This window comes from Callithrix jacchus, chromosome 21, assembly GCF_049354715.1.
Source record: "Callithrix jacchus isolate 240 chromosome 21, calJac240_pri, whole genome shotgun sequence".
Taxonomy (NCBI): Eukaryota; Metazoa; Chordata; class Mammalia; order Primates; family Cebidae; genus Callithrix; species Callithrix jacchus.
Genome location: NC_133522.1, coordinates 52,126,514 through 52,144,563, shown reverse-complemented (window position 1 = coordinate 52,144,563; position 18,050 = coordinate 52,126,514). Strand labels below are relative to the sequence as shown.

At 50.0% G+C, this 18,050-nt stretch overlaps 1 protein-coding gene and 1 long non-coding RNA gene across 21 annotated transcripts in view; one reads left to right on the top strand and one right to left on the bottom strand.

The window, feature by feature from the left end:
- Positions 1-18,050, bottom strand: part of DIP2A (DIP2 acetate--CoA ligase A) — a 108,679-nt gene that overhangs the window by 7,560 nt on the left and 83,069 nt on the right. For 6 of the 20 annotated variants that reach the window (XM_054249110.2, XM_078358674.1, XM_035282916.3 and 3 more), the window contains 17 exons: positions 16,789-16,925; positions 16,076-16,156; positions 14,782-14,909; positions 11,779-11,893; positions 10,919-11,120; positions 9,858-9,967; positions 9,691-9,771; positions 7,471-7,594; positions 7,068-7,189; positions 6,831-6,942; positions 5,697-5,806; positions 4,720-4,850; positions 4,051-4,219; positions 3,412-3,582; positions 1,973-2,002; positions 1,125-1,186; positions 174-231 (listed from right to left, as the gene is read on the bottom strand). In XM_054249110.2, the coding sequence (XP_054105085.2) occupies positions 174-231; positions 1,125-1,186; positions 1,973-2,002; positions 3,412-3,582; positions 4,051-4,219; positions 4,720-4,850; positions 5,697-5,806; positions 6,831-6,942; positions 7,068-7,189; positions 7,471-7,594; positions 9,691-9,771; positions 9,858-9,967; positions 10,919-11,120; positions 11,779-11,893; positions 14,782-14,909; positions 16,076-16,156; positions 16,789-16,925 (1,943 nt within the window). Of the gene's footprint in view, positions 1-173; positions 232-1,124; positions 1,187-1,972; positions 2,003-3,411; positions 3,583-4,050; positions 4,220-4,719; positions 4,851-5,696; positions 5,807-6,830; positions 6,943-7,067; positions 7,190-7,470; positions 7,595-9,690; positions 9,772-9,857; positions 9,968-10,918; positions 11,121-11,778; positions 11,894-14,781; positions 14,910-15,804; positions 15,981-16,075; positions 16,157-16,788; positions 16,926-18,050 lie in introns of those variants that run through there. The other 14 variants (XM_078358675.1, XM_035282917.3, XM_035282918.3 and 11 more) reach the window with 7 other exon arrangements.
- Positions 4,611-8,951, top strand: LOC144580674 (uncharacterized). The gene is made up of 2 exons (XR_013530638.1): positions 4,611-5,233; positions 5,664-8,951. It is a non-coding gene; the product is annotated as an uncharacterized LOC144580674 (long non-coding RNA).

Sequence of the window (18,050 nt, the reverse complement as noted above, 5' to 3'; positions counted from 1 at the left end):
ATATGTAACTAAGTAATTCTATATGCCAGCTGCAAAGAAGGGAAGGAGTAGCAGCCGAGCCCACCCCAACCAGAAGTTGACCTGTGTTCATTGCAGCCCTCAGCGCCCCCCACAGGGTGGTGAGACAAAGGTCTCAGACTCGACTCAGAATGCAGCGTCTTGGCTTCCACTACCTTTCCAGACTCCATCAATGGCAGGCTGTGCGGAGAACCCCGTTCCACCAAACGTACCCTAAAAAATAAGGGAACGATGTCAGTATAAAATTTGCTGCACAGGCAGTAATGTCTAAAAGGGCAGATCATGAGGTTGGAAACAATCACTCTGAGGGTCTGTTGACAACAGTCAGGATGCCAGCCTTTCCACAGCACATCCTCCATGAGCAACTTGGGTGGTGACTCCAGGCCATAGCAGGGACACCCCAACAATGCCTGGTCCCAAGTGCCGCTGCCCGCATATACTCGCCACCCACCCCATGTGCTCACAGCAGCTCACTCTACATTTCTTTTAGGTCGTCCCTGAATCCAGCAGGCCCCTGGCACCCAGGAAGCTAAACCTAGTGTTTACATCAAGCTCCAGTGTGGCCATACTTGAGAATCCAGGTCTGGGATCTGAGCTTCAAAGCTGGCAGGGCCTGATGCACATCTGACACAGACCAGCAAGCACACACTGTGTGCGCATCACCATCGTTTATCAGGATGAAAACAGATTCTACGACAGCATCAGGTAAGAAACGCTCTTGCCAGCAGATGGATTAGTTGTCTTGTACCTATCCCTATCCCATAAAACACCGAATGTCACATGGGTCACTCTTATTCTTCCTGGTTGTGCGACAGACAGAGGGATGTTCACTGCAGCCCTGGAGACACGGGCGCAGAGACAGACATCGAGCTCCCCTGGGAAGCACACCTGGAGTGGGGCCCACAGCTCTCCTCTTCCTCTTGGTGCAGATGGCCCAACGCAGCCAGCTGTCCGAACATGTGCCTATCTGGGTGCCCAGGTAGGCCTGACTTGGCCCGTCTGTCCTCTTATGCCTGGGTCCCTGGGGATGCATAGTCAGTGCAGACCTGGTCTGCACCACTTTGCCACTGGGTATGAATGGGGCCCAGGCAGGCTGAAAACATTACCTGTCATGGCGCAGTGCCCGCATGTCCACGTAGACGGTTGTGGGGTCTGGGCCAGCTGTGCCCTGGAAGGAGAGCAGCAGAGGAACTTCTGTTGGGGGCCTCACTTTCATCTCATTTCCACAGGCACAGCTGCATGGCAGCTCCTCCCGGGCCCCCAGGGATACCCAAGAAGGTAGCAGCTCTGCTCCCTGCAGCCAGTCTGCCTAGGGGCTCAAGGTCCCCGGGGCAGGCTGACGCCTTCCATCCAAACATCTACACAGCTTGATAATACTTAGTGAACCTCTCAATGACTCTGAAAACACCAAATCATGCCACTTTACATTTCAGTTCTAACACCTTTCTATTCCCACTGGTCTCTTGTGATGAAAACACCATTAGGATCTGAAGGGCATTTCCACCATGCTGTCAGGCAGGGCCCAGCCTCTCACCAACCAGCCTAATTCTACTGGGCACAGTTCGCAGCGAGACTCACTCAGGTGAGACGGATGGCAGCCTTCACCTTTCTCCTCCCTTCCTGACTTATGAATCTTACACTGTGTATCATTTTATTAGATAAGGAACATCAAGTTAAATGAGTACAAAACCCTTAAAGATCCAGACAACATAACTGTGTCTGCACTGGAATTAAACACACCCGTTCCTCCCAAGGCAATGTTATGAGGATTAACAATTTTTGAATAGTTTTACTTTTAAATTTGGTTACAAGGGAGCTTTTGTAATACGTCAAAGAATATCCACTGTGAACAAAGTCAGACAGCAAAAGAAACACGTCTGTCTAGAATTCACGAAAGTCACATGAACTCATGGGAGGGGGAAGCAAAGAGGCACCAACAAGGTCAAGGTCATACCTGCTCAGCCAGCTTTCCCAGCCTGTTGGGCTGACAGAGGCCAAGGAGGCCAGCAGAGTGAGACAGGGAGGAGACAGCCACAGGAAACACACACAGAAGCAGCAGCCACATGAGAAACACAGGGAAAGAAAGCAAAACCCCGCTCTGTATCTCAAAGAGCAAACGTAAACATCCCACAATATCACTTCTGCAATCATGTGTGGCACCCACACCCTTCAGATGTCTAGCAAGGAGGGCCGGGCTCGCAGACGCAGAGCCACTAACACACAGGCTGGCACCCATACTCAGCCACAGCCCAGCAGGCAGCGAGCTCACAAAAGACTCCCACCCAAACTCCTCTGCTGTGTGACAAGGGGCTGAGGCTCGAGTGGCCAGGGGTCCTGTCATGGTGAAGAGGGCGTGAGCAGAGCTGCTGCCCTGCCTGCACTGCCACCATGGGGGGAGGCACAAGGCCAAGCAAACAGTGTGGAAACAGAGACAGACCTGCACTCAGCACAGCTCTGGCACAGGCACATGCCATTTCCTTACAGCTATTCTTGCACTATGTGGGTGAATAGAGCACTCAATAGGTAGGGTATCTAAAAAGCTATTTGGCTTTAAAATGTTATTAGAAAGAAATGAAATTGAAATATTAGCATAAAATCTGGGAAACGGCTGTAGCTATCTGAGGAAGTGGTGAACAGCAGTGCCGTGGGCTCTTTAGTCTCTGAAACTTGGTGCTTTTTTTTTTTTTGAAACAGGGCCTCGCTCTGTTCCCCAGGCTGGAGTACAGTAGTGAGATCTTGGCTCACTGTAACCTCCTCTTCCCAGGTTCAAGCAATTCTCATGCCTCAACCTCCTAAGTAGCCAGGACCATAGGCGTGCGCCACCAGCCAGCTAATTTTTGTATTTTTAGTAGAGACAGGGTCTCATCATGTTGGCCAGCCTGGTCTTGAATTCCTGATCTCAGGGGATCTGCCTGTCTTGGCCTCCCAAAGTGCTGGGATTACAGGCATGAGCCACCACTCCCGGCCTGAAACTTGGTGCTTCCTTTTAATAAGACATTTCATGTCTTCAAAAATGAATTTGGGTCAATACAAATGACCACATTTATTAATGTTTCAATTTAATATTGCTAGATTTCCTAAAACAGTAAGTTCAATCTTGCTTTAAGAACTTAGCTATGTATTATATCTAAGAGAGTCTTACAGGTAAGATACTAGTCACTGTTCAGAAACAATTTGTGTTTTTTCACAAATAAGCCTTTGTTCAACTAGAATTAAGAGTATTTTTAAAAATAAAACCCTCGAAGCTAAAATGTTACATGGAAATGAAACATTAAAGGCTCAGAGACAGAGAAATAGACCAGGCAGGTAGCAAACTGACATTAAGTGAGAAACTCTCGGTCTGCACGTGGCCAACAGCCAGCTTTGGAGAACCACAGGGCCCAAGCACCTTACCTGGAGACAGATGGCCACATTGACCCTGCACCCAAATGTGGTGCTGACGGCACGGGCCGGCAGGCCCAGGTCCTTGAACAGCTTGGAGAAGGACTGGGTCAGTGCAATCCTGGGCCGCTCCTCAGCGACCACCATACATGTGCGCACACATGACAGGTTCACCCCCTTCATCTGCAGGAGGGGTGAGCAGTCAGACCACAGCCACAGGCCAGCAAGGTACCACAGCCCTGGGCACTGTCTTGGGAAGTCTCCAGGTGGGCACACAAAGGTGGAGCTGGACACCAACCTCCTCTCCTCAGGCTGCATCTATCCCACAGAATCCTAAGCGTGGATGCACTAAAGGATTCCCATCTGCCCTGCATCCCACACCTGCCCTCCCACATGGCCAGACCTCTACCCTGCTATTCCACAGGGATGCTGCCCTGCCCCACGTCTTCCTCTCCTGCAGGGTGTGAAGCTGCAGAGGCAGATGGGTCATAGGAGGAGGAATGTGTACACAGGGCCCGCAGGGGAATGGGTTTTCTCTACTTCCACTAACTGCAGGGAGGGGCCTTGGGAGTTTTGTTTTGTTTTGTTGTTTTTAACCCTCCCAGCGCTGTGGACTGCAGCACACTCGGAAGCCCGGGTCTGGGCACTCACCCTGAGGACACCTGTCTGCGCGCCCAGGCCCTTGGTGCACATCTCCATCACAGAGTAGGAGCAGAAGGTGACGCGAGCCTTGTACTGGCTGACGGCTGACAGCCACAGGGACACGTTGCTCTCCAGCTCCAGCGGGGGCACCAGCACTGACTGGTGTCCTGAGTAGACGCTGTGAGAGGGAAGGCTGGTGAGGCTCTGCACCGGGGCACGCCACTCTTCCCTTCCTCAGGACACTTCTTTTACAGCCATGATGGGGCACAATTCTGTTCTGACGCCAAGGGGGGAGTGGGTGGAAAACATGCCACGGAGGAGAGGTTGGGGGGGTGGCAGGCATGGGGTCCTGATCTCTGCTCCAAACACTTGGAGAGTATCCAGGGACACCGTTCCAGAGGCATTCACTTCTAGAGACGGATCACCACTTTGTAGTGTTTGAAGGAATCAAGCAGATTCTTCCCAAGTACCAATAATGGACAGTGTATTTAATGAAAAATGTATTTTCACTCAATTTCAGACTCAGACTCCAACCCACTTCATGCCCAAACAAACCCACTCACACAGGTCTCATCAGCTTGCTGAGCACTCAGAAAGGTGCCTTACTTAGAAGGCCCCGGTTCCTACGAGCCTCACGAGCTGCTGCCACGTAGCAGGCGGCAGGGACCCTGCACTCACCTGCAGAGACACCACAGGGCAAAGCCAAGGCCACAGTAGGGGTCGAGGCAGATGGCAATTTGCCGCGAGGGGTACAGCTCACACTGCAGCTTTATGGAGCGGCACAAGGCACTTGTGGCCGCGTGCGACATCTTAGGAGTAAAATAGGGTTATAAAAAAAGTGAAATGAAATTCAGTGATGCGCAGGAGAAGAGAGGGTTGACGGCAGCAACTGCTCTCCACATGGCTAGACCATAGCTCCAAACTTCCAAACCTCACATTTATTTCCTTAAAAGATGGTTGGCTCAAATCCCCAATATAACCTAAGTAACACCCAAGAAACAATACACTCAAAATCTTTGAAACAAAATTTCAGGATACTGAATTTCCTTTTCTTTCTTTTTTTTTTTGAGACGGATTCTTGCTCTGTCGCCCAGGCTGAAGTGCAATGGGGCAATCTCGGCTCACTGCAACCTCTGCCTCCCAGGTTCAAGCAATTCTCCTGCCTCAGCCTCCTGAGTAGCTGGGATTACAGGTGCGTGCCACCACGATTGGCGAAGTTTTGTATTTTTAGTAGAAACGGTTTCACCATGTTGGTCAGGCTGGTCTCGAACTCCTGACCTCGTGACCCACTTGCCTTGGCCTCCCGAAGTGTTGGGATTACAGGCGTGGGCCACTGTGCCCAGCCTGGATACTGAAAATTTTTAATTGAGCTATTGGTTCCCAGCAAGGAAACAGATTCATCAAAGCCACTAGTTCCTGGAAGCCGGTCGTAAACCAGAAAGTTTAGACATAACCACAAAGTATCAAAATGTGCATTACTCTCAGGCTAATCACATTTTAGGGGTTTACTGGTATTTAACACAAATCTTAAGCAGCAATATTGTTACTTTGTGCTTTGCATATGAAGGACCTGCCTATACCTTCATCTGACATCCTTTCTGTCCACCCGCCCTGATTTCTAGGGGCTGAAGCCAACAGGATTTCAGAGGACCTACCTTCACTCCCGCTAATATCCCAGTGGTTGACACACTGAAGTCCAAGTACGCGAGGACGTCAGGGGAGGGGGGCCTGAAAATGCTCGCTACCTTCTTTTTAGGGATGTCATCTGTTAAACAGGAGACACCAGCAACATTAGTGAGTTACTGCATTTATTCTGAGTGCTCTGGGCTTTCACAGGTGAGAGGTGACACATGATTTGTCCTTGGGAGTCCTGCAGAGAGTGAGCTCAGACAGGAGTAAGGTCACAAGGATGCAGGCTGTGTGTGCTCAGAAAAGCATATTTCATTCTTCATAAAAATGCTACCCAGCCCCACCAAGACCACACTGAGCCTGTGGGGATGAGGGATGAGGCAGACAAGGAGGAGAGACATCACATCACTGACCACTAGGAAAGGCTAGAGGACTGAGGACTTGCCGAAGGTCTCGAAGTCTGTGGCAGAGCCCAGGGATTCCAACCACAGCAAGAATAGCCATGGACAGGCTCTGAGTTCTGCATGCTTCATCAAGTTCTCATGGCCCCATGCACCACTGCCCGCCTGGGTGCAACCAGGCACAGGCTCACCAGGGCAGGCATTGCTTCCCTTGAGGCAAGCCTGTGAGGCTCTGGGGCCCTGGCCAGCTGTTCTGCTCAGAGCCTGCCCTCCCCTGCACCAGTTGTCCTGGCCCAGCCCCATCCAGCCCAGGCTGAGACAGGTCCACAGCAGACGGGAGCCAGGAGATTTTCAGACTCCTGCCCCATTGGCCCTCACCATTTCAGGGGGCACAGTGGCATTCACCAATGATGGGGACAGGGATGCTGGTGTGGTGGCACGCGGTGGGAGCTGTGTCCCCAAAGGGTTCACAAAAAGCCTCAGAGAGCTGCCAGCCCCCATGCCAGCAGGAGGTGGGTGAGAGGGGCAAGGCTGTGCTCCACACTTGGACCTGGGTGTGGCTGCCATGGGCTGAATGGAGAACGGATTTGCACATGGGACAGGGACCCCTACTCCTCACCAGGGGCCAGGGGCCACCCCTGCCGTCAGCCAGGCTCCTGCCAGGACTGCTCTCGCCTCACGTATGTTTTTGGACAGCAGCCAGGCCACACCTACGACAAGGGAAAAGGGACCAGTCCTGGGCAGTGTGAGGGCACTTACCTGTGTCTAGGATGGTGGGCCAGGTCCTGATGTCCACGGCGGCGGCAGCCTCCTTGGACCTGAGCAGCCGTGTGACGGCCTGTGTGGTGAGGACGCATGCAGACTTGCTGACCTGCATGGCAAGGGGTCAAGGGTGGGTGAGTGGGGCCCCTCGAGCTGCTCAGAAAGGGGAGCAGCAGAGGGCAGCCTGGCAGCCTCCCACCCACAGACCCTGTCCCGAGGGCCAGGTGGGCGCACCTCCACAATCATCTTGACGGTGGGCAGCGTGGTGCCTAGGTTCTGAGGGTGCGGGGGCCGCACGGTGACAGGTACACAGCCACAGTAGAGGCAGCCATAGAATGCGGCGATGAGGTCCACCCCTGCGGAGACAAGGACTGGCCATGAGGAGGATGGCCACAAGAGGCTCCCACCAGCCTCTGTTCCCTGTTCCTGCAAGAGAGAAGGGAGGCAGTGCTGGGGAGGACATGGGTGACTCTCACGTTTCCAAAGGGAAAGCTGAATGAGGAGGCAGGCAGATGCAGAGAGGAGAGGCTGAGCTTGGCTTTGGAAGCTGCTTCGGGGAGGGAATATCTGGGGGGCTGCTTAGGGTAGGTGACTGCTTACAAAGAACTGCAGGTGGACAGCCCCACAGTGAGCCCACCTGGTGGGTAGACCAGAGCCACATGGTCCCCAACACTCAGTCTTCCCTTCTCCATCAGAGCCGCGGCCACTCTCTCAGCCCTTTTGTGCAGCTGGACGCAGGTTGCAGTGCTTGTGACGGTGCCCTAGGAAAGTGATCACTGAGCTCATCTGAGTGCTGATGCCTGCAGATGGGCTGTTCGCAGATGTGCGTGTGTACCACATGCACGCCACTGCACGCGACACCTTGTGATTAGGGTCCGTGATCATGACATTGTGTCAGTCCTATGCGTCCTCACCACGCTGGTGTCTTTTTCTTTTTGGTAGACATAGGGTTTCACCATGTTGGCCAGGCTGGTCTCAATCTCCTGACCTCAGGTGATCCACCTGCCTCCGCCTCTCAAAGTGCTGGGATTACAGGCATGAGCCACCACACCTGGCCCACGACTAGTGTCTCTTCTCACCATCTGTATACTCTTGCCAGCAGTGAAGGGACAGGTGCGCAAGCATCTCCTGCACGGTCCCAGCTGAGAGGGAGACGCGGCCACTCCATTCACCCAGGGCAAAGCCATAAGCACATGGCTAAAGACCTTTCTGGCCTTTTCAATAAAATATTCCACACAGCACCATTACAAATAGTAAGCAACGGGCAAGCATCCCTCAATTGTTATTACCGTGCATGCCCACAGGCCGCCTTACTGAGCCCGGGCCTGTGTCATCTGCAGCTGGCTTCTCACAGGCATCTGTGCACCTCCTCCAGAGCTGACTGCACCCACTCATTCCTTCACCCTGTCTCTCTGCTGATGAGTGTTGGGCTACGTGACCACAGAAATACCTTGTAACCCTACCCCTCTGCTCAGGAAACCCATCCTCCCTGATCCCATGCCAGGCCTCACAGCTTTTTTTAGTCCTTAAGAAGATAAAAAGTGCAATTCAGTCTAACAAATATAAAACTCCAGAGCAGACCAGTGTAACAGCAAAACTCCCCACTTCTCAATTGGTGGCTTCTACTGACAGAAAGCAGCAGAAAAGAAAGACCAGTAGAAGCACTTGTGTGCTGTGCCTAGGCACGAGCACTGGGCAGATCCTGAGAGTCCAAATCCTGGGAGCCTTATCAGTCCACATAAGTCAGGGCCCTGTCAGGACAGAACCTGAGAACTGGACCAGGACTCAAAGCCTCAGGGAACACCCAGCAACCCCCAGCCTTATCTGTGTCCCTCCATGGTTCCACCTGGCCCCCACCACACTGGCCTCCTCTCCCGCCTTGAGCCACTGTCCATCACTGCTTCATAGCCCCTGCTACCCTGGCTCCATCCAAAGCCCCCTCCCCAGCACTCCAGTTCACATACCTCCACTGTACTGATGTTGAGGTTCTCCCTAAGCTGATTTTACCATGGTCAATGGTAAATCATTGGCTGGCTGTAGGCTTTAGAACTCAAACAGTCATAAATAAATGTTTACTGGGCATGGTTCTAGATGCTTCCAATAAACCAGAAAAACAAAGTCTCTCTCGTACAGAACTTCTTTTCTAGCAGGGAAGACTGATTTTAAACCTGTTAAGAATAGGGGTCCTTTTATTTAACACCGTGTACATTGCAGGCATCAGTATTTTTTGAATGAATGAGCAGTACCAAAAGCTAGACCAGCATCTTCTAGGCCACAGTGACCTACTCTTTACCACACCGAAGCTTAAGAGTTCTTACAGCTTGTATGGCGCATGGGACAGGAGGGTTTTTAATTATTTAACTTGGTTTCCACATTTTGCATTCCTGCCGACAACCTGAACATGAAGATTACAGTCTCTCCTTGACATCCCGACTGCTCCTAGCGTATGGGACACACACACATGAGAATTTCCAGATCATGGAACAGGGTGGGAAGCAACACTTGTCATTTAAAAGCTGTGAACAAAGGTAGAAATTCTAAATGCCTCATTTTTTTTATTAAAAAACATTTCCTTTTAGCTCACAGACTTGGAAGTATTTACATGTATGCTGTTTTTAATTTTAAAAACTGAAGCTGATAAGACTTTTCCTGCTAAACACAAAATCAGTAGAAATACTATTGTGTGACTTGTGTGGAAAACAAGGAACCTACAAAGGAAGGGGCAGGCTGAGAGAACCACACTGGACAAGGGGGCTGAGCCCACAGGCACACTGTTCTCTACACGGGGAAACCACCAGGGCACTGGCATCACCAACTAGACAAGCAACGGGCTCCACCAGCCCCGACGCCACCTCACCTTGGCGTTCAGCAGCAGGAACAGCGGGTGGTCAGGAGTGGTGTGGGCACGCCACTGCAGCACGTCAGCCAGGAACAGGAACTGCAGGAAAGGGTGATTTGGTTACCGGCAGCCTCCGGGGTATAGACACCCGTCCACCGCCCCTCCCCGCAAAACTGGCCTGTTACCTTCCGTGCCTGGTCACTGTCCTCCAGGTGGGCGAGCTCTCTCCCAGAAGCCTGTGCAATTCTCTTCCCAGCAACCAGGTTCCCCACAATCATTGAGGCTGGTCCAACCTCTAGAAATGGGGAAATTCTGAATGAGACACTAGTAACTTCTCATATACAATCATCATGTGACTTTTTTTCCATTATACTTTTTATTTTGAAAACATACTTGAATGAGGCATTTAACTCTTCTATTGAGATACAAATATTCAGAAAGCCAGCTACAATGTTTATGCTAAGTGACAGAATTTCTCTCTTAAATATAGACGTTTACTACATGACATATCTCAGAGGATATGATTTGGCCTCAGTCACAGTAAAACTCGTAACATATTTTATTCTACTGTACTTTATGTATAAATCGGGAAATTAAATCTTCCTGATGAAATGTATTTAGTGATATTTTATGCGTTCAATAATTAACAAAAAAAAACTTTGCCATGTACTAAAAATCAACATGATCAAAGAAATGAAAAACTGCATTAAGGTTAAACCAGTCTTTAAAATTAGCTTTTACAGGTGTAAAATGAGGGAAGGAAAGATGACCACTTGCTGAGAGATTTCCAAGGTCCCATCAACCCAGTGTCTGCGGCAGGTCCCAGGGCAGAGGCAGGCAGCTGGCTCCTGCAGACAGGTATGGCTCGTGCCCAGCGTGGCCACAGAGGCACTTTTGACTTTAAGCTCCAGTATGATCCTGGGCATCATTTCTAGCCCTAAGGAGCCATCTTCTAGCCATGCAAAGCTAAGAGGCCATCCTGGAGTTTATCATTACAACTGGTTCCTAACAGGCAGGTGCAAACCACCATGCAGGGCATGTGGTTAAGATCCCCCATGCGTAGCCAGTTCCAGGAAGGCAGAAGGTGGCACCATTCTGGGGTGCACCCTCGCTCTGGCTCTTGACCCCAGCCCCAAAGACATGGGCAGTTGGCACTGGGGGGTTTAGCAGGGCTGTGCCCTAACCACAAGCACAGTTGCTATCAATGTTAAGACTAGAGAGCATCTTGTTGTTAGCTACAACTAACCTGGTTGTTTCTGACGAGGTTTGGGGAGGTTGGTAACACAGGTGTGAGGGCACATCAGCACGTTACACGGGTGCAGTGTCCCTTCCAGAAAGCGCTGTTTGGTTTCAGAAATATGAATCCCTCCAAGAGGAGCCTTGGGCAAGGTGTTGGCAGGAACCAGGGCCAGACAGTACACGCCCACCTGATGGATGCTGTCGATGGCCTGAAAGGGAAGGACCCTGCTTGGCCTAGGCTCCCAACTTGAGGCTGGGGAGATGCTGGGTGGGGGACAGGAACATCCCCTACATGGACCTCTTCTCCAGGCCAGGAAATGGAGCTCTGGACATTGTGTTAGATGAGGAAAAAAGATGAAGAGGAGTGTGTACAGTTTTCTACCATTTAAATCAGAAAGGGGAAACATACACACAGTATTTGCTTACCCATGTCCATAAATCTGTGACCAGAGGCTGAGGGATGGGGCAATGAGGAGATGGTGGTGAAAGGGCACAAGGCCTCAATTAGACAGGACGAGGAAAGTTTTTTCTTTGAGATATATTCAGACTGGTGAACATCACAGATAACGTACTGTACATTTCAAAATCATGACCAGAGTGAATTTCAAATGTTCTCACCATAAAAAAAATAAATATTGAGGTGATGGATATATTAATTATTCATACTGTATTCATAAATTATAACATCACTTTGTACCTCATAAATACATACGGCTATAATTTGTCAATTTGCAATGAAAAATACAGATAAACAAGCTGGAGGCAGGGAGGACAGGGCAGAACAAACCAACCACTTGGTGCTCGGAGTGGAGTCGGGGGGGCCAGCTTGGGAGATCCACCGAACCACAGGCCGTGCAGGGTGCCCACCTGCAGCACACGGCTCATCCACTGGAAGCTGTCCTCCTCTGAGGCATCCGGCCGCTGCTCAGCTACCAGGACGATCCGGTCATCATGCAGCACGGTCACAGAGAACACAGCAATCCTGAGGGATGAGACATGGAAATGGCCACACGGCAAGAGGCCAAACAAGGCACAGATGCATTCTCACCTCACGATGGAAGAGGCAGGCTGTCCTTATATTTAAAATGCAGTCTATCAAATGGGGCTACCTGCTGCAAATTTGTAAGGTAACTCATCATTCTAATCTCAAGGACGACTGAAATGTGTCTCAAGTCACAAAAAACAGAGAGGACTTCAGGGCAAAGCAAAGCAGCCAGAAAGACACATATTGTTACAAGAAAAATTTCCTTAATCTGATGATAACTTCCTGGTGCACAAATCTGTCTAAACGTTCTTTTATGTTTCTAATACAACAGACTGCACCTCTCTTTGACAAGAGTTACTCTATTCACATTTGTTGTGATTAGTATAGTTAGACCTGTTTTTGCTACCTTAAGAATTTCAATGTCTCCTTTTTTCTGTTGCCTTTTTCTTCTTTTAGATTTTGAGTTGATATCTCTGTCTTTATAAGACAGAGATAAAATATAAAATAAGAAGGTGATCTTTATAAAATAAGATGATGATCTCCCCATCAAACCCATCATTTTAGGATGTCTACCATTCTGACTCTGGGACATTATGGATATACCTTCTCTTGTCCTTTCCTATGACTTGACTAATGTGTGTACACACACACACACACACACACACACACACACACACACACACACAAACAGACCTTACCTAATAATGAGTTCTCCTTACTCTCTTATATCTTAAAGCACTCCCTGAATTTATTTCTCTTAGTATCTTGACCAAACTGTTTTCAATATGGACCTTTGTATGTCAAAACTTCTGAAATTTTCATGCTTAAAAGTATTTTTTACTACAACTGCACAATTCACAATTTGGGCAAATTGGGTGCACTGTTATCTTGTGCCAGTTCAACTAGGGGGGAGTCTGATGTGTTTTGCTTGGCTTTTTTGTGGTCCACGGTGAGAACACAGATAAACTCAACATGCCATAGGGCCCTCTGTGGACCATTTCCCAGTCCAGAGAACTCCAACCACCTGCTTCCTCAGACAATCCCAGCTCCACTCCATGTATCCCTTCTCCCTGAGTCTGCTATGTGGACTTATTCTCTCCCATCTCTCTTACTAGTTGCTTTAAAGTTCCTATTTTACTTCCAGAGTAGTTCCTTAATCTGACTTTCCACCTTTTCAACTTGTTCTCTAGCTCTATTTATTCCATGTATTCCATCTACTGTGTTTTCTGAACAATTATTTTGCTAGCATTTCTTGATCTTATTTCATGTTGCAAATCTTCTATTGCTTTTCTTCCAGTGACACATACTTTCAACTGGTTGTGGTTCCATTTCCGGGTTCCTGTATTCCTCAGCTCTTCCTAACGGGGACAAGTAGGCTATCCTGCCTGTATATGCAGTTATCCAGACCCCATTATTCACTCAGGCTTGCCTCACCTCATCAGGATCCTGCTTGGGGGGTGGAGGCTTCTTTCATTTCCAGGTACAATCAGGTACAAGTGGCCCTGGGTGGGGGGTCTCCCCACTCCACCTCAAAGCAGGGTTTGGGCTACCTTGATGTTATCCCTAAGGATACCCGCCCAAAGTGTCCCCCATTTCTGCTATGAGGGGCAGGTCATGACCCTGGCTGTGCTAGCCTCCTCGTGCACATGCACACACATAGCCTGCCTGGCCAGGCCCCCTGAGCAATCTCCCACCCTCTCTGTTGTCCATCCTTTGGGCTTCTTCCCCAAGACTGACCATGATGACACATCACTTTGCAGAATCCCCTCACGATTGCTTTGAGGGCTACTCAAAGGCAGAGCCTGGCCTGGCATCCAGGTACCTTAGTTTGAGTAACAAAAAGCATGCCCTTGGCCAGGCACATTCGCTGACACCTGTAATCCCGGCACTTTGGGAGGCCAACGAAGGAGAACTACTTGAGCCCAGGAGAGTTCATGACCAGCCTGAGCAACAAAGTGAGACCCTATCTCTACAAAAAATTTTTAAAATTAGCCAAGTGTGGGATGTATGCCTATAGTCCCAGCTACTCAGGAGGCTGAGGTGAGAGGATCGCTTGAAGCCCAGGAGGTTGAGGCTGCAGTGAGTTATGATCAGCCTACTGCACTCCAACCTGGGTGCGCGATAGAGCAAGACCCTTTCTTTAAAATTAAAAAAAAAAAAAAAAAAAAAAAAAAAAAAAGGGCACCCACTTGAGAAAAATAAAATTTAAAAAGGTGGCTGGCTGAGTGAACCAATCAGGGGAAGAGCTTCCTCCCAAAGAGCTTGGGAGTAGAAGGAGCAAAATTCCCTTCCTGTGGCCCCTATGCCCAGGGGCCTAGGCCCAGACGTCTATTTCTTTGCTCAAGAGAATCCCTAAGGTACTTTACACATGTACAAAAGTTGAGTTGATTTTCATCCCAGAAGCAACATAGGGTATTGTGTGTCTCACAGAGAAAATGGTGCTTTTCTGTTTTAAGTCACATTCTGAGGTTACTAGGAACTCAGGCCTGGTCTCCTTTGCTTTACTCACATTCTGAGGTTATTAGGAACTCGGGCCCGGCTCCCCTTTGCTTTACTCACATTGTGAGGTTATTAGGAACTTGGGCCCAGTCTCCTTTGCTCTACTCAATTTGTCCCTCTCTGATCTGTCCCCTTGAGCCGTTGCCCAAAGTTTTACATCGAATCCTTTACTTTCTTGAGGAATTCAGTGAGCTCTCTGGACGGTGAGGACACTAACTCTGGTGTCACTGCTCAAGTGTTTTCCCTTTCACTTAGGAGCTTTCTGCTGTGTGACGTTTACATTTTATGAATTCAGATTTGCTGGGCTTTCCATCGACTACGGACAGACTTCCCAAGCTGTAAAAGGAAGGAATCTACTCCCGGCACAGGGGTCCGCAGCGCATCACCTGCCTCTGTAGACAAACTTCATGGGTTCCACGGCCAGCGCAGTGGCCACAACGTCATCTGCATTGTGTCTGCGAACTCCAGTGACCATCAGCCCGTCCAGTTTGCCCACGATGAAGACCAGGTTGTCCTGAGGGAAATGGTGTGGGTCAGGATTCCACCCACGGGCAGAAGCTGGATGCGCCAGGACCATGGTCAGGCCCCTCAAGAAGGGGCCGACAGCACAGGAGCCTCGGGCGCCTCACAGTTGGGTCAATGCCCCACAGACCCAATGTGCAATGCAGGCCCTGTGACAAGCCAGGCTCGGAGCAGGGGCAGGCTGTGTGGAAGGAAGCAGGGCTGGTGGGGCAGTGTTAGGAAGGGAGTCAGCATGAGAAACGCTCACAAGTGAGAAACAAGTTGTGAGTGGAGTCTGTGAAGGACTGAAAACCACTGCACTAAGGGTAGGGGTCCCAAACACAGCACCAGTGACCTTCTGGGTTCACAATATCATTGCAGGTGCTATCCAGAGCAATGCTGGCCACCGAGCAGCATCCCTGGCCTCTAGGTACTCACTATGTGCCAGGAACGCTCCCCTCCCCTGAGTTGTGAGAAGCAAAAATGTCTTCAAAAGTTGCCAGAAGACCGTGTACCCTTTGGGAGGCCATGGCGGGCAGATCACCTGAGGTCAGGAGTTCGAGACCAGCCTGACCAACATGGAGAAACCCTGTCTCTACTAAAAATACAAATTTAGCCGTGTGTGGTGGCACACACCTGTAATCCCAGCTATTCGGGAGGCTGAGGCAGGAGAATCACTTGAACCCAGGAGGCAGAGGTTGCCGTGAGTCGAGATCGTGCCACTGCACTCTAGCCTGGGCAACAAAAGCGAAACTCTAACTCAAAAAAAGAAAGAGGTTGCCAGAACTCCCCCAGGAAGGAGGGGGCAAAACTACCCAGCTGAGAGAAACACTGGGCCAAGACGTTACAAATAGAAGTATTTATTTTTAAATAGCTTAGACATCCAAAGTGGTATAATGAATACTCACGGACCAGCCACTCCATATAAAAAGCAAAACACCCTCATCCATCGCTGGGACCCCCGACTCGGGCCGGTGTGCAGGACTGCACACTGATCTCAGAGGTGTGGACGGCCCTGCACACAGGTGAGGTGATGGGCGGGGAGGTCAGCGCAACTGACCAAGGCCACATGGAAGGTCAGGAACTGCCAGGACAAGAGCAGGACTGCAGCAAGATGTCCCTTAGCCACGCCCCCTATGTTCTCTGACTGCCAGTCCTGGTATAGGAGGACATACTCACAGGCCCAATGAAGCCCAGCAGGCCCGTCCTGGTGAAAGGCCTGTCAAAGATGGGTGACCCTCCTGCGGTGACTGGAACTGTCTGTACAGAGTGGAGAGGGGCACAATCAGGCCGTGGACAACCAACCAACTGGCCAAAAAGACCCAGCGGGCGGCAGGAGACTCAGAACCACGTGCACGCCTGCCACGCCTGCCACGCCTGCCAAGCAGGGGAAAAAAGAGGCTGGTACTGCATAGGCCCAGTTTCTGTGGCCTGGCTGTTCCATCTCCTAGGCAGGCCTCCTGAGGCAGGACACAAGCATCCTTTTACCTCTGCTCTGGGTGCGTGGCCTCCCCTGGCCTCAGCAGACTTGTCCTGAACAACTCACATTGCAACAATGCAAATGCGGCAGAGGGCTGGTTTCCCTGGGGCCAGAGTGAGTGCCTTCCTATCGGCCACCAGGCAGCACCCGCACGCCCTTCTCCCATGCAGGACCGTGGGAAGCACACTGACTCCCAGCTTCCCACAGCATGCCTGGTCCTGGTCCCGGCCCCACGCTCACTCTGGGAGGACACACAGAGGTGTGTAGGCCATGTGCCAACAGCCCTGGGAGGGCCTGTGTGGAGGGAGACCATCCCCAACATCACTGCAATCCCCAGCAGCCTGCATACCTGGGGCCCCGTGAGTGGTCACAGAACTTAACTTCATCAGGAAAGTCAGGAAAAGGGACAAACCTCAAACACATTCTTCGTGATTCCAAGCAATCCATAGTAGGCTGTGCCAGTTGCACTGGAATTGACGCATATTTCTCCCACTTCGTCAGTTTTACAAAGATAAGGGGTACCTTCTAACTTCACAACACATACATTAGCTAAAATGAGAAAAAAAAAACTCAAAATAATAAAGCACATGTTTAAATGGATCATTCACAAAGATCTCTTTGCTGCTGTTTGTGCAGTAATGGAAACAGGATGTTACACACACAGCATCTTATAAGGAGTTTTATGATACACATGCTACCCAGTTGTAAGTCTTACACTGTATATGTAATATTTATTTTTATAACCACTGTAAGGTGACTAGAAAGTACAACATATCCTTCATATAATAAGCCCCGGCTGACAAAACATGTCCTGTATGATAAACAAACCCTGTGCCTCCTCCTATGCCATTTTCCTCTCGGGGCCATGTGGGGTGCTGCTGGCCCTGGCTCCTGACTATCACCACCACACACCTGCCTGGGACACCAGCTCCTGCTCCAGAGCCTGACAGAACTCTGCCCCATGCCTGCTCCCTTTCTAGTAACTTTATTTTAAATGCTGATCTGCCATGTGACTCTAGACTAATCTTAAGTCAGGGAGTGCCTCTAAGATGTCTTCATGGAGAAACATCTATTCATCTTAAGTTTTGTCTAACCTCCAAAACAACCCTTTTTTTTTTATTGCATTTTAGGTTTTGGGGTACATGTGAAGAACATGCAAGATAGTTGCATAGGTACACACGTGGCAGTGTGATTTGCTGCCTTCCTCCCCTTCACCTATATCTGGCATTTTTCCCCATGCTCTCTCTCCCCAACTCCACACCCCCCGCTATCCCTCCCCTATTCCCCCCAACAGACCCCAGTGTGTAGTGCTCGCCTCCCTGTGTCCATGTATTCTCATTGTTCAACACCCGCCTGCATGAGAACATGCGGTATTTCATTTTCTGTTCTTGTGTCAGTTTGCTGAGAATGACGGTCTCCAGGTTCATCCATGTCCCTACAAAGGACACGAACTCATCGTTTTTGATGGCTGCGTAATATTCCATGGTGTATATGTGCCACATTTCCCTGTCCAGTCTATCATCGATGGGCATTTGGGTTGATTCCAGGTCTTTGCTATTGTAAACAGTGCTGCAATGAACATTCGTGTGCATGTGTCCTTATAGTAGAACGATTTATAGTCCTTTGGATATATATCCAGTAATGGGATTGCTGGGTCAAATGAAATTTCTATTT